At 47.5% G+C, this 14,712-nt stretch overlaps 1 protein-coding gene across 1 annotated transcript in view; it reads left to right on the top strand.

Moving 5' to 3' along the window:
• The window catches only part of LOC138801742 (protein mono-ADP-ribosyltransferase PARP14-like), a 45,412-nt gene that overhangs the window by 15,270 nt on the left and 15,430 nt on the right, over window positions 1-14,712 (top strand). Inside the window, exons 6-11 of the mRNA XM_069984836.1 lie at window positions 1,974-2,210; window positions 3,467-3,688; window positions 5,563-5,674; window positions 7,707-7,856; window positions 9,503-9,565; window positions 12,060-12,242. Coding sequence (XP_069840937.1) covers window positions 1,974-2,210; window positions 3,467-3,688; window positions 5,563-5,674; window positions 7,707-7,856; window positions 9,503-9,565; window positions 12,060-12,242 — 967 coding nt within the window. The remainder of the gene's footprint in view (window positions 1-1,973; window positions 2,211-3,466; window positions 3,689-5,562; window positions 5,675-7,706; window positions 7,857-9,502; window positions 9,566-12,059; window positions 12,243-14,712) is intronic.

Below are 14,712 nucleotides of genomic sequence, written 5' to 3'. Positions count from 1 at the left end.
ACACCTGCCCTGTACACTGTAACACCACCACCACTAGACACACCTGCCCTGTACACTGTAACACCACCACCACTAGACACACCTGCCCTGTACACTGTAACACCACCACCACTAGACACACCTGCCCTGTACACTGTAACACCACCACCACTAGACACACCTGCCCTGTACACTGTAACACCACCACCACTAGACACACCTGCCCTGTACACTGTAACACCACCACCACTAGACACACCTGCCCTGTACACTGTAACACCACCACCACTAGACACACCTGCCCTGTACACTGTAACACCACCACCACTAGACACACCTGCCCTGTACACTGTAACACCACCACCACTAGACACACCTGCCCTGTACACTGTAACACCACCACCACTAGACACACCTGCCCTGTACACTGTAACACCACAACCACTAGACACACCTGCCCTGTACACTGTAACACCACCACCACTAGACACACCTGCCCTGCACACTGTAACACCACAACCACTAGACACACCTGCCCTGCACACTGTAACACCACCACCACTAGACACACCTGCCCTGCACACTGTAACACCACCACCACTAGACACACCTGCCCTGCACACTGTAACACCCCCACCACTAGACACACCTGCCCTGTACACTGTAACACCACCACCACTAGACACACCTGCCCTGTACACTGTAACACCACCACCACTAGACACACCTGCCCTGTACACTGTAACACCACCACCACTAGACACACCTGCCCTGCACACTGTAACACCACCACTAGACACACCTGCCCTGCACACTGTAACACTACCAGACACACCTGCCCTGTACACTGTAACACTGCCACCACTAGACACACCTGTACACTGTAACACCACCACCACTAGACACACCTGCTCTGTACACTGTAACACCACTAGACACACCTGTACACTGTAACACCCCCGCCACTAGACACACCTGTACACTGTAACACCCCCGCCACTAGACACACCTGTACACTGTAACACCACCGCCACTAGACACACCTGTACACTGTAACACCCCCACCACTAGACACACCTGTACACTGTAACACCCCCACCACTAGACACACCTGTACACTGTAACACCCCCACCACTAGACACACCTGTACACTGTAACACCACCGCCACTAGACACACCTGTACACTGTAACACCACCGCCACTAGACACACCTGTACACTGTAACACCCCCGCCACTAGACACACCTGTACACTGTAACACCACTAGACACACCTGTACACTGTAACACCCCCACCACTAGACACACCTGTACACTGTAACACCCCCACCACTAGACACACCTGTACACTGTAACACCACCGCCACTAGACACACCTGTACACTGTAACACCACCACCACTAGACACAGAAGACAATTAGGCGATTTGTGTACAGCAGGAGACCGTTGTCAGCTGTAATTGATGCTCAAGGACACATGACGAGTTATAGAGACTGACATGTTGGGGTAAGCCCATCCCTGTTGTGACTTTTGTTTAAGATGAGGAAATCCCCATTGCTGCTTCTCCTTGTATACCCCATGATATATCATCACCGGATCCAGAACTTTTTAAGTTTTACATAAATTTAATCTACAAGCCAAATATCCGTAACTTTTTGTGAGTAGTGTATAGTTTGGTACTTCTGGATTCTACAGTAGACATGCCTTTAGTTATAAGTTGTTAAAGGGGTACTCCGGCTAAAATCAGAGGTGGCAGCAGAGAGCACTTTGTCAGACTGGAGAGAATACACCACTTTCTGCAGGGCATACAGCAGCTGATAAGTACTGGAAGACTGGAAATTTTTAAATAGTAATTTACAAATTTATATAACTTTCTGACACTAGTTGATTTGAAAGAAAAAAAATGTTTGCTGGAGTACCCCTTTAAAAAGAATGAATTGTCTAAATCTTGAGACTTGTAAGTGAGCGTTGTCCCCTGTGTCTCTGTGATCAGACAGATGTGATTGTGAACAGTGTGGGGAGAGACCTCCATCTGAACAGCGGCGGAGCATCCAGAGCGCTCTATGAAAAGGCAGGAAAACAGCTGCAGGTATTATTAACACAAGAAGGATCCGGAGCCCCAGTGCTCGATGGCGCCACCTTTGTTACTCTGGGCTGTAATTTGTCCTGTCAAATCGTGGTTCATGTTGTCGTTCCTCGATGGGATGGAGGAAAAGGGTCATCGGAACAGGTATGGGGTCAATATGGAGGTAATGGGAGAGTTCACAGTTATGTACTGTACAGGGGTGTTTCTGTCTGGGAGTATATAATGTTGATTGTGTATAATTTTAATAGACATTGCCTTGTAGATTTCCACCCTGCACCTGATATTCTAGTTATATAGGCCATACGTGATTCTTCAAGGGGTTTTCTGGGACTTTTACATTGATGCCTCTGATCTGCTTCTTTGCAGAGGCCTGGCTCCGGCAAATACTCAGCCAATGTGGTGGGAAGCAGATTGCGCCATTCATCATGCAGAGCTGCAGTAACCCGGCATGTCCACTACACAGTGGAGCCATCTGCTTCTTGTCCTGTTCATTGTGTATTTGCTGGAGCCAGGGCTGTCCATCAGACATTGAGGATAGACCATCAATGTGGAAGTCCTGTAAAGGGGTTATCCAGAGAGCAGAAGAGGTCCGTTTTGGAAGTATAGCTGTTGAGATAAAAGTCAAGCAAACCACGTCCGCACACAATGTCCAAGACTCCTTTGTCCCCTCCAGACTTTTTTGTCCTCCTCTAGACTACTCTGTCTCCTTCAGACATCTCATTCTCCTCCAGACTCCTTGATGCCGCTTTAGATTCCTTTTCCTCTTCAGAAATTTAGGGGGAGATTTATGAAACGGTGTAAATATACACCTGGTGTAAACTGCCTACAGCAACCAATCACAGCTCCTCTTATATCCTACCAGAGCTGAGAGCTGAGCTGTGATTGGTTGCTGTGGGCAGTTTACACCAGGTGTATATTTACACCCTTTCATAAATGTCCCCCTTAGAGCATTGGCATATCTTCCAGAGAGCCAAAGGATTGGGCATGTTAAAAACCAGCACGACTGATTCTTTTCCTCCCTATCATCATCTGTTGTGAGTCCGTAGGCCTACATAGATTTAGGTGATCAGCAGAATCTGACAGAATTGGAGAATTTGTCTGACTTTAATGTGTATGGCCTGTTTAACTGTAATGTTAATGTTGGGTCAAGGTCAGACATCTCAGTGTGTATAAAAAAAAAAAGCTGTATCCAGAGAACAAGAAAGAACCTTCTATATGGTCCTCATGTGCAGGTGCCTGCAGCCCTAACCCCTAATGTCCATAAATGTATGGAGTCTGACACCTTACTTGACTCCGGTTACAAAAGTCATGTATCCTATGGTGATCTAGAGTTAACATGTGTGTCCATCAGTGTGATTGTGCTATGTTCCTCATGGTCTTGCAACTGTTTTTCCTCTCAGGTTCTCAGACAGACGATGCAGACCTGCCTGGATACAGCAGAGAAGAAGCAGCTGACGTCCATCACATTTCCAGCCATTGGGACAGGAGTTCTGGGGTTTCCTAAAGACGTGGTGGCGGCTCTCATGTTTGATGAAGTCCTCAAGTTCAGTTCCTCATCCAAAAATCAACGCCTTCAAAAAGTGATATTCATGCTGCATCCGAAGGACACAGAGACTATTAAGGTAAAAGTATAGAGGGGACATATATGTGATGGTGGATGATGGAGATGATACTGTATTATATATATTACAATGGTTGTGTCAGATAAAGAGCCATTACTTCTACAGGTTCCTCAGGAACAGTTTCATTCTGAGCACCAGCAGTGTTCCGGACTTGTACTCTATAGGACATCATCTGTACTATCTATAGTGAAGGGATTTGCCTAAAAAAAATAAACATGTCTTTGTGGTTCCTGCTGACCTGTCTGCAACAACCAGAGATAGTCAGAAAGCCAGGAACAGCCACAGACGCTGTGTGTAAGGGCCCTATTCCACCGGACGATTATCGCTTGCATAATCGTTAACGATTAACGATCTCAAACGACCGCTATTGAGAAAGACCTGAAAACGTTTACTCATTTCCATTGAACGATAATCGTTACTTATGATCGTAATTGCGATCGTTTTTCTTCGCTATTTATTCGCTATTGCGTTCATATCTATTGCGAACGACCGAACGATGTCTTATTCAATGCGAACGAGCAACGATAAAAATAGGTCCAGGTCTTATAAAGCGATCAACGATTTCTCGTTCGGTCGTTAATCGTTAACTGCATTTCAACCGAACGATTATCGCTTAGATTCGAACGATTTAACGATAATCTGAACGAAAATCGTCCAGTGGAATAGGGCCCTAAAGCCCGTATTCCACGGGTCGTTGGAGGAGCAAACGAGCGCTGTCAGCGCTCGTTTGCTCCTCGTTCGCCGCTCGCTGCCGCCGCTATTCAACGCGGCTGCAGCGAGCGGGTGAGTGCGGGAGGGGGCGGCGGGGAGCTACGGGGGGGATGCCCGGGTGATCGCTGATCGTCCGGGCAGCCCATAGGATATAGCAGCATCTGCTGCCGACGCTCCTATTCAACGGAGCGACGGCAGCAGATCGCTGCTATATCAGTCGCTTGTTTTTCAACATGTTGAAAAACAAGCGACTGCAACGATCAGACGACATGAACGATGTCGGCTGATCGTTGCACTCTATTCCACGGAACGATTATCGTCCGTAGCGGTCGATATCGTCCGAAAACGAACGATAATCGTTCCGTGGAATAGGGCCTTTACTCTTATTGACATTAATGGAAGTTGCATAAACAATGTAGCACTGAGAGCTATGCTGCTTCCCCCCAGAGTGTAGCTCAAGGGGCCATGCCATTTACTAAACTCCCGTTACTGTCAATTGGAGTTGTGTAAATTTCAAAAGACACTCACCTTGGCCATTTTCTGTTTCCTCACCGTGTCCCATCAGTATTTATAGCGCTGCTGTGTGTATTACCACCTCAGTTTAGTCTTCTGCATTACACTTATGTGTGGCATCATAATATGTTTTTATCCCATGCTGTGATGTCACAGAGAACATAGTGTCACTGGGGGCATTATCCCATTATTGTGACATCACTGGCAGCATAATTCATATAATATGACATCATTGGCGGCATTACCCCATTACTCTGACATTATAAACAATATTATGTTTTTATCTGATCCATTATAAAGAGTTTTTATAGTGGGTGGCATGACCCCTTTAGGATAATAAGTTATACTGTGACATTACTGTGTGTGTATTATCCCTGTACTGTGACATCACTGTGTATTATCCCCCTGTACTGTGACATCACTGTGTGTATTATCCCTGTACTGTGACATCTCTGTGTATTATCCCTGTACTGTGACATCACTGTGTATTACCCCTGTACTGTGACACCACTGTGTGTATTATCCCCCCCTGTACTGTGACATCACTGTGTGTATTATCCCTGTACTGTGACATCACTGTGTAGCATATTCTATGTCTCTTATTGCATTATACAAGCAGAACTCATCATTGTTACATTTATTGTATTTAGGAATTTTACAGAGAACAAGGTGCAAGAAAGATCAGAAATCCTGTGCAGAGCCGTCCAGTGTCCGCAGCGGCCTCAGAAGCCACACAGGGATCCGGAGCGAGCTCAGACACAGGTAAGAGACTGCAGAGACTCCATGTTACCTCAGAGTGCTGAGATCATAAAACCAACTCATCGTAAAACCTTTTAATGGGTGGTGAGGACCTGCGGGATGTGATGTCACACGGGCTGCAGTGTCCGCAAACAAAGAAGTGCAAATTATTCTCAGGAATTGGGTCTAGTCTCCAGGACTTCCTGTTGTCTGTGAGTGTGGTGGTGTCACACGGCCCAGTGAGGGGACAAGTTATCCCTGGACTTTGTGATTTGTTCATGGCCGATAAGTAGCCTAGCCCAGCCCTTGTGTATCCTGCTTACATCAGTCCTGCATTATTAGCAGATTGTAATAGCTATGAGCTCTTCAGTGACCTTCATATAACGCCCCATAACGCCGCTATGTGTGACCTAATCATAAACCCCCTTTGCGGGGCGTGGCCTAAGTGAGGTGTGGACAGACACACGGCCCAGAGCTTCTGCCCGATAATCCTGTAAATTATCCTCCCTGCATAGCAAACCCTCCTGCAACCTGCACAGAAATCAACAAGATATCCATTACGACATAGCCAGGATGGTAAATACAAAATCAAGCCAGGGGAAGTGCAGGAAGGAGGCGGGCACAGAAGCACCTCAGAGTGAGGATAGTACCTCGCCTCGGAATGGCTGCATGGCTCAGGAAGTGTGCCCACACAGCTGCTTCTGAACGTGCCAGAGACCGCATGGAACAGAGCTGACAGCTGCGGCTGATGCAGGTACTGCATGGAGGGCCAATGCTGAGAATACTGCGGAGGACACTTATGTGCTGGGGAAACAAGCCCGCACACTGTACCTGGCTGCCAAGCATCCTATCGCTTAACAAATATATGGGATCAATGAGACAAGGTATCCCTGATAAGGCAAGATTTGAAGGTGACAAATAAGTGCATTACTACTATTAAGAGCAGAGTCAGTGGACGTGGAGGATCACAGGCCGCCAGTTGCCAGAGATCTTAAAGGAGAAGTCCGTCCAAAATGGGGGGAACATAATAAAGAACTTATACTTACCGGCCCCTGTGCCCTCGCAGTGGTCCATCCCCAGGCTCCCAGACCCTGCCCAACGTCATCTTCTCCCCTTTTCATGGTACGTCATGATCCGGTGGCAAAGGCTGGAAGATAGTCCTCTTAGCCAGTCAGTGACTGCAGTAATGTCCCACCCCAGTCACTGACTGGCTGAGCGGGGCATTCATCAGCCGGATTGTAATGTATCAGGGGGCAGATATGGAGAATCCAGCAGGGGTCCAGGAGCTGGACAAGGGCGCCTTATTATGTTACCCCCAACCCCTGCCTGTAATAAATCATTTATTGCCCCAGACTTCTCCTTTAAGAAGGTGATCCACAATGTTTTCTTTCTTATATCTAAGACTGATGACTTGGAAAACCCACTTTGTAGAAATAACTTGAGACGTATAGGAGTCCCTGAATGTGCTGAGGAGAATAGTGCTTTGAGACTCACTGACAGAATCACTAAGGAAAAGCTCTCCCCTCTGTTTGCCGTTGAGAGGGCTCCTAGACTCCCCCTATGTGAACCACCTCCAAGACCGATCCTGCTTAAGATACTGCATTTCAGGAACAGAGAGGCCATATTGTCAGCTGCATGAAATCACCCGGATTTGTCCATTAATGGCGGTAAGAGATCCATATTTCTTAGCTGTTCCACCGAGGTGCAGAGGCGTCAGGCTCAATTTATGGACCTAAAGAAAAGATTTGTGAATTGAATGTCATTTACTCTATGATCTACGCTGCCAGGTTACTTGTAGTTCTCCTAGGCGCAGTGCACATGTTGTAATTGCTTATATTGCAGGTAGATACAGGCCTAAAGTTATCATAGGTAGAAAGCTCTGGGCATTCTCTATTGCTGCTGTATGTTGAGCAATAATAAAAAAAATTATCTGATCAAAAAACAAACAAAACTCTTTTGTTTTTTTTACCTCCATCCATTTGTCATTGCCCCATGTACACATGCCACATGTATTGTATTCCATCTCACCGTGTGCTGTTCTCCTCCTTCCCTGCAGCTTTCTTTGGAGCAGTGAAAACCCTGAGTCTGGGAGTTCATGAAATGCAGGTCGGACCTATCAAATACCAAGTAAAGACGGGAGACATAACCAAGGAAGACACTGACGTCATTGTCAACTCAACTAACACATCATTTAACTCTAAATCCGGTAAAGTTCAGACCGTCTCTACATGTGCAAGAATAGCTGGGGGGGGGGGGGGGGGGGGTGACACAGGTCACATGATAGAGAGTGGGGAAAGGACAAGGGGTCACATGACACTAAGGGAGGAATGGTGGGAAATCACATGAAAGTGTGCGGGGGGGGGGGAGGGATAGAGGTCACATGACTGTGTGGGGAAGGGATATAGGAATTGAAGAAGTCCGGCCAAAATTAATTTTTGATATTTTACTGATGAAAAGTTATACAAATTTCTAATGTACGTTAACTATGGGAAATGCACATATAGGGCTATTTCCCTTAATTTAGTAGATCAGGAAGTGTTAGAACTCTCTCAGATATAGTGACGTCACGACGAAAGGTGTAATTCCTATGGAGTGTCCAGCAGGGGCCGCTCTATATGTAGAAGTCTATGGGACTTTATTGTTTCTATAGATGTCTATGTAAAGTAATGTAGTGTAGTGTACAGTATGCTTTATTGAATGAATACATCTATGGAATACTATGGGGAACAAGTGATCCGCCGCATTCCCGCCAATCCGCCGCATTCCCGCCGTCCGCCGATCCGCACTATATACACTGAACTACAGCTCCCATCATCATCAGGTGATTGGAGCTGTAGCTGAGTTATGGATATGACTTGCCTGCCACTGCTTATGCCGCCGGGCGCAGGGGGGAGCCGCTCAGTACACAGGAGCGCTCCCCCCTCTTCCTCCTCCTTCCGCGATCCTGGGAACCTCCCCCCTATCCCAGGGCTGACTCCCCGCCTGGCCGCCGCTCTCCCCCCACACCTAGCGGCTCCCGATGCATCAGTGCGGACACCAGGAAGCCTCGGGAGCCGGTATGTGTAGGGGGAGAGCGGCGGCCAGGCGGGGAGTCAGCCCTGGGATTAGGGGGGAGGTTCCCAGGATCGCGGAAGGAGGAGGAGGGGGGAGCGCTCCTGTGTACTGAGTGGCTCCCCCCTGCGCCCGGCGGCATAAGCAGTGGCATCAGCGGCGGCAGGCAAGTCATATCCATAACCCAGCTACAGCTCCCATCACCTGATGATGATGGCAGCTGTAGTTCAGTGTATATAGTGCGGGCGGTGGGAATGTGGCGGATCGGCGGGCTTACTGTGATATCCTAATGTACTGAATGAATACATTTATGCAATACTTTGGGGAGCAAGGACACTTGTTCCCCATAGTATTCCATAGATGTATTCATTCAATAACGCATACTGTACACTACATTACTTTACATAGACATCTATAGAAACAATAAAGTCCCATAGACTTCTACATATAGAGCGGCCCCTGCTGGACACTCCATAGGAATTACACCTTTCGTCGTGACGTCACTATATCTGAGAGAATTCTAACACTTCCTGATCTACTAAATTAAGGGAAATAGCCCTATATGTGCATTTCCCATAATTAATGTACATTAGAAATTTGTATAACTTTTCATCAGTAACAACATATCAAAAATTAATTTTGGCCGGACTTCTCCTTTAAAGGAATTGACAAGGGCCAAGTGATGGTGAGCAGGGAAGAAACGATCACATAATAGTGATGAAGTGATAGGACCACATGACAGAGGTCACATTTGCTTTCTGCAATACTTGGTGTTCGTGTACAATCATTGTTTTCTTGCAGGTGTCTCTAAATCTATCCTGGAGGCGGCAGGACCAAGTGTAGAGGAGGAATGTGCGCAGCTCGGTAAGATATTATTACTATCTCTTCTATATACGTGCTAGAAATGGCAGCTCTTTACTAGAAACAACGGTGCACAACTGCTCCAATTTGGCGGCAGGGCAGCAGGGTGAGCAGGAGGATAAGCAGCAGCAGGGAGAGCAGGAGGATAAGCAGCAGCAGCAGAGAGAGTAGGAGGATAAGCAGCAGCAGCAGAGAGAGTAGGAGGATAAGCAGCAGCAGAGAGAGTAGGAGGATAAGCAGCAGCAGAGAGAGTAGGAGGATTAGCAGCAGCAGAGAGAGTAGGAGGATAAGAAGCAGCAGAGAGAGTAGGAGGATAAGCAGCAGCAGAGAGTAGGAGGATAAGCAGCAGCAGAGAGAGTAGGAGGATAAGCAGCAGCAGAGAGAGTAGGAGGATTAGCAGCAGCAGAGAGAGTAGGAGGATTAGCAGCAGCAGCAGAGAGAGTAGGAGGATTAGCAGCAGCAGCAGAGAGAGTAGGAGGATTAGCAGCAGCAGCAGAGAGAGTAGGAGGATTAGCAGCAGCAGCAGAGAGAGTAGGAGGATTAGCAGCAGCAGCAGAGAGAGTAGGAGGATTAGCAGCAGCAGCAGAGAGAGTAGGAGGATTAGCAGCAGCAGCAGAGAGAGTAGGAGGATTAGCAGCAGCAGCAGAGGAGAGTAGGAGGATTAGCAGCAGCAGCAGAGAGAGTAGGAGGATTAGCAGCAGCAGCAGAGAGAGTAGGAGGATTAGCAGCAGCAGCAGAGAGAGTAGGAGGATTAGCAGCAGCAGCAGAGAGAGTAGGAGGATTAGCAGCAGCAGCAGAGAGAGTAGGAGGATTAGCAGCAGCAGCAGAGAGAGTAGGAGGATTAGCAGCAGCAGCAGAGAGAGTAGGAGGATTAGCAGCAGCAGCAGAGAGAGTAGGAGGATTAGCAGCAGCAGCAGAGAGAGTAGGAGGATTAGCAGCAGCAGCAGAGAGAGTAGGAGGATTAGCAGCAGCAGCAGAGAGAGTAGGAGGATTAGCAGCAGCAGCAGAGAGAGTAGGAGGATAAGCAGCAGCAGCAGAGAGAGTAGGAGGATTAGCAGCAGCAGAGAGAGTAGTAGGATAAGCAGCAGCAGAGCGAGTAGGAGGATTAGCAGCAGCAGCAGAGAGTAGGAGGATTAGCAGCAGCAGAGAGAGTAGGAGTATAAGCAGCAGCAGAGAGAGTAGGAGGATAAGCAGCAGCAGAGAGAGTAGGAGGATAAGCAGCAGCAGAGAGAGTAGGAGGATAAGCAGCAGCAGAGAGAGTAGGAGGATAAGCAGCAGCAGAGAGAGTAGGAGGATAAGCAGCAGCAGAGAGAGTAGGAGGATAAGCAGCAGCAGAGAGAGTAGGAGGATTAGCAGCAGCAGCAGAGAGAGTAGGAGGATAAGCAGCAGCAGAGAGAGTAGGAGGATTAGCAGCAGCAGCAGAGAGAGTAGGAGGATTAGCAGCAGCAGCAGAGAGAGTAGGAGGATTAGCAGCAGCAGCAGAGAGAGTAGTAGGATAAGCAGCAGCAGAGAGAGTAGGAGGATAAGCAGGAGCAGCAGAGAGTAGGAGGATTAGCAGCAGCAGCAGAGAGAGTAGGAGGATTAGCAGCAGCAGCAGAGAGAGTAGGAGGATTGGCAGCAGCAGCAGAGAGAGTAGGAGGATTAGCAGCAGCAGCAGAGAGAGTAGGAGGATTGGCAGCAGCAGCAGAGAGAGTAGGAGGATTAGCAGCAGCAGCAGAGAGTAGGAGGATTAGCAGCAGCAGCAGAGAGAGTAGGAGGATTAGCAGCAGAGAGAGTAGGAGGATTAGCAGCAGAGAGAGTAGGAGGATTAGCAGCAGAGAGAGTAGGAGGATAAGCAGCAGCAGAGAGAGTAGGAGGATTAGCAGCAGCAGCAGAGAGAGTAGGAGGATTAGCAGCAGCAGCAGAGAGAGTAGGAGGATTAGCAGCAGCAGCAGAGAGAGTAGGAGGATTAGCAGCAGCAGCAGAGAGTAGGAGGATTAGCAGCAGCAGCAGAGAGAGTAGGAGGATTAGCAGCAGCAGCAGAGAGAGTAGGAGGATTAGCAGCAGCAGCAGAGAGAGTAGGAGGATTAGCAGCAGCAGCAGAGAGAGTAGGAGGATTAGCAGCAGCAGAGAGAGTAGGAGGATTAGCAGCAGCAGCAGAGAGAGTAGGAGGATTAGCAGCAGCAGCAGCAGAGAGAGTAGGAGGATTAGCAGCAGCAGAGAGAGTAGGAGGATTAGCAGCAGCAGGGTGAGCAGGGGGATCAGCAGCAGGGAGAGCAGGAGGATCAGCAGCAGGGAGAGCAGGAGGATCAGCAGCAGGGAGAGCAGGAGGATCATCAGCAGGGAGAGCAGGAGGATCATCAGCAGGGAGAGCAGGAGGATCATCAGCAGGAGGATCATCAGCAGGGAGAGCAGGAGGATCATCAGCAGGGAGAGTAGGGTGATTTGCTGCTTGTTTAGTCCTATACCTCTTCCCGCAGTCTCTCTGATTCCGCTAATGAAATGATTGTATCTGCAGCGTTCCAAAACGCCAACAAGAGCAACCACATCACTACTCGGGGTGGAAATCTCCTCTGCAAACACATCGTCCACGTTGCTGGCACTAACACAGAACAAGAAATCAAAGACTTTGTAACAACATCTCTACAGGAGTGCGAGAACCTCCAGGCCTCATCCGTCGCATTCCCGGCCATAGGGACAGGTCTGACGTATATCCACAGATGTATTATAGCGGCACAGGACACATATATATAGAATAATGCACGCCTCACGGATCCAGAAGTGTTCAAAGCACAACCCACAAAAAAGCCTATATATATATATACACATACATACAGTGGTGCCTTGGATTACGAGCATAATTCGTTCCGGGACTGAGCTTGTAATCCAAATCCACTCTTAAACCAAAGCAAATTTTCCCATAAGAAATCATAGAAATGCAGACAATTGGTTCCACACCCCAAAAATAATGATTTATTATTCTGAACAACATGTAAAACAAATGAAACAAACATTCAGAAACAGCAGAATCTGTGATATTATAGGTTACTATACAGTAATGGAGAGGATGGGAAACACAAGGGCGGACAGAGACTGCAGGGGGCATGAAGGAATGAGCAGGGCAGATGTGGGCACATACATGCAGCGCTCTCTGTCTGCGGAGAGAGGGGTTACAGCTATGGAGAGATCACCTCCACAGTCCTGTCCCCTGATGTAAGCCCCAGCCTTAAGTGGATCTGCTATGATTTGGAAGGTGAGGGAGAGTTCCTGGTTTAGAATACAGGGCTGTAGACCCCACTATGCAGACCATGCCCCTCTTCCACTCGCGCTCCCACCCAGTACCACTGTGTATATATATATATATATATATATATATATATATATATATATATATATATATATATATATCATGCAAAGACATAACTGTATACCTGGACTGTGACAGTGTATATGACACATGTTTATATACCAGGCAGTGTATCATACTGTGATGATAGCCAATAAGTGTTATTACCCCCTGTCATAAGGCAGGTATTCATATACTGTATACATAGATCACATAAAGAACCTAGATGAGCTGAGCCCTCGCTCTCCTGGTGTACACCACATCGTGTTGATTGTGTAAACCAGGACTCAGTATGTCGCACTGCAAGGTTTTATACCAACACATTGTGGGAATAATGACTTTTTGTGGATTCAAACAAATTCTGCTATATTGTTAATATGTTGCTGGGAATGGGATTGCACAGAAAATATTAAATATCCTATGCTTACCTACCACACTGCCCAGGGGTCCCCCTGTGGGATCTCACAGAACAATCTGGCTGCTACTCCTCAGCGGGCTGTCACTTTCGTAGCAGCCAGAACCTTGAGCAGGGGGCCTAAAGACACCAGGGGGAATATGATGGGATACACAGAGTACCCCTTTAAGTGTCTGGGAGATTTAGCAATATCAGCCAGCAATGCAAACTGCACCAAAATGATAGTGAATGCACAGCATATTATCCACCAGACATTCACCATGACTTACTGACCAATATTACAAAGGTTATAGAGGTACAACTGCTCCAAGGTGTGTTGTCCCATGGTGCCTGAAGTGGAATGGTAGATGCATGCAGGAGAGTCCAAAATCCCAATGTAGACAAAGGAATTACTTGTCAAGATGGAAGACTCCCACAGCATCCAAGATATTAGTAAAGTCCAAGCTTTATTGCGACATCTGGTACAAGAAAGGCGACGTTGCGATAGTCAAAGGTCTTCATTAACCCCTTACGGACTGGGCCTGAAAAGGGCCAATTGTCACTTTTTTGCGTTTTCGTTTTTTCCTTCTCGCCTTCTAAGACCCATAACTCTTTTATTTTTCCACCTACAGGGCCATGTGAAGGCTTGTTTTATACAGGTGTACTTTGTAAGGCTATGTTCACACTACGTATATTTCCGTCCGTAGTGCGAACTGCGAATATACCCCCGTAGTTATGAGGTTGATGCGTACGCTGGAAAGTATACGATATACGGCCGCACAATGCACACTACGTATGAGCCTACGGCCGGATCGTATACGGCGCCGTGAAAAATGAACAAGTCCATTGTTTGCGGCTGGAACTGTTCCAACTCACGGCCGTGGATGTCAATGCGGCCCCGTACGGAGTACTTTTTTCAGCCAAATCGAACTTGATTTTTATATTAAAAGGTTCTGTGTGGTTTACTGGGCTGGGCGAAGATTTCCAAGTAAATGACCTGCTTCAGATCGCTTCGAAACAAGCTAGGGAAGCATAGCTATACTACGGGCGTATGTTCGTGGTTCGCCCATATGTTCGCAATTCGCCCGCATGTCTGTTTTTCACACGGCCGTAGTTTCAGCCGCACATGTCCGGCCGCGTACGAACTACGGCCGGTCTCATACGTAGTGTGAACATAGCGTAATGGCATCTTTCAATCTGCCATAAATGAATGACTGAATCCCCAAAATATCATTTATGGGGTGAACTTGGGTCAAAAATGCGATTCCGCAAATTTTGGGGGGGTCCATGTTTACGTAATCAAGTTTGCGGTAAAACTGGCATTTTTCCTTTATTCTATAGGTCGGTCTGAACACGATGATATGCATGGTTGCTGGGTTTTCTAACGTTTTACTATTTTTATTAGCAGTAAAACTTTTTTTTTTGCAAATA

Source organism: Dendropsophus ebraccatus, chromosome 9 (genome assembly GCF_027789765.1).
Source record: "Dendropsophus ebraccatus isolate aDenEbr1 chromosome 9, aDenEbr1.pat, whole genome shotgun sequence".
NCBI lineage: Eukaryota > Metazoa > Chordata > Amphibia > Anura > Hylidae > Dendropsophus > Dendropsophus ebraccatus.
The sequence above is the reverse complement of the archived record's forward strand: the minus strand, read 5'-3'. Positions and strand labels throughout refer to the sequence as shown.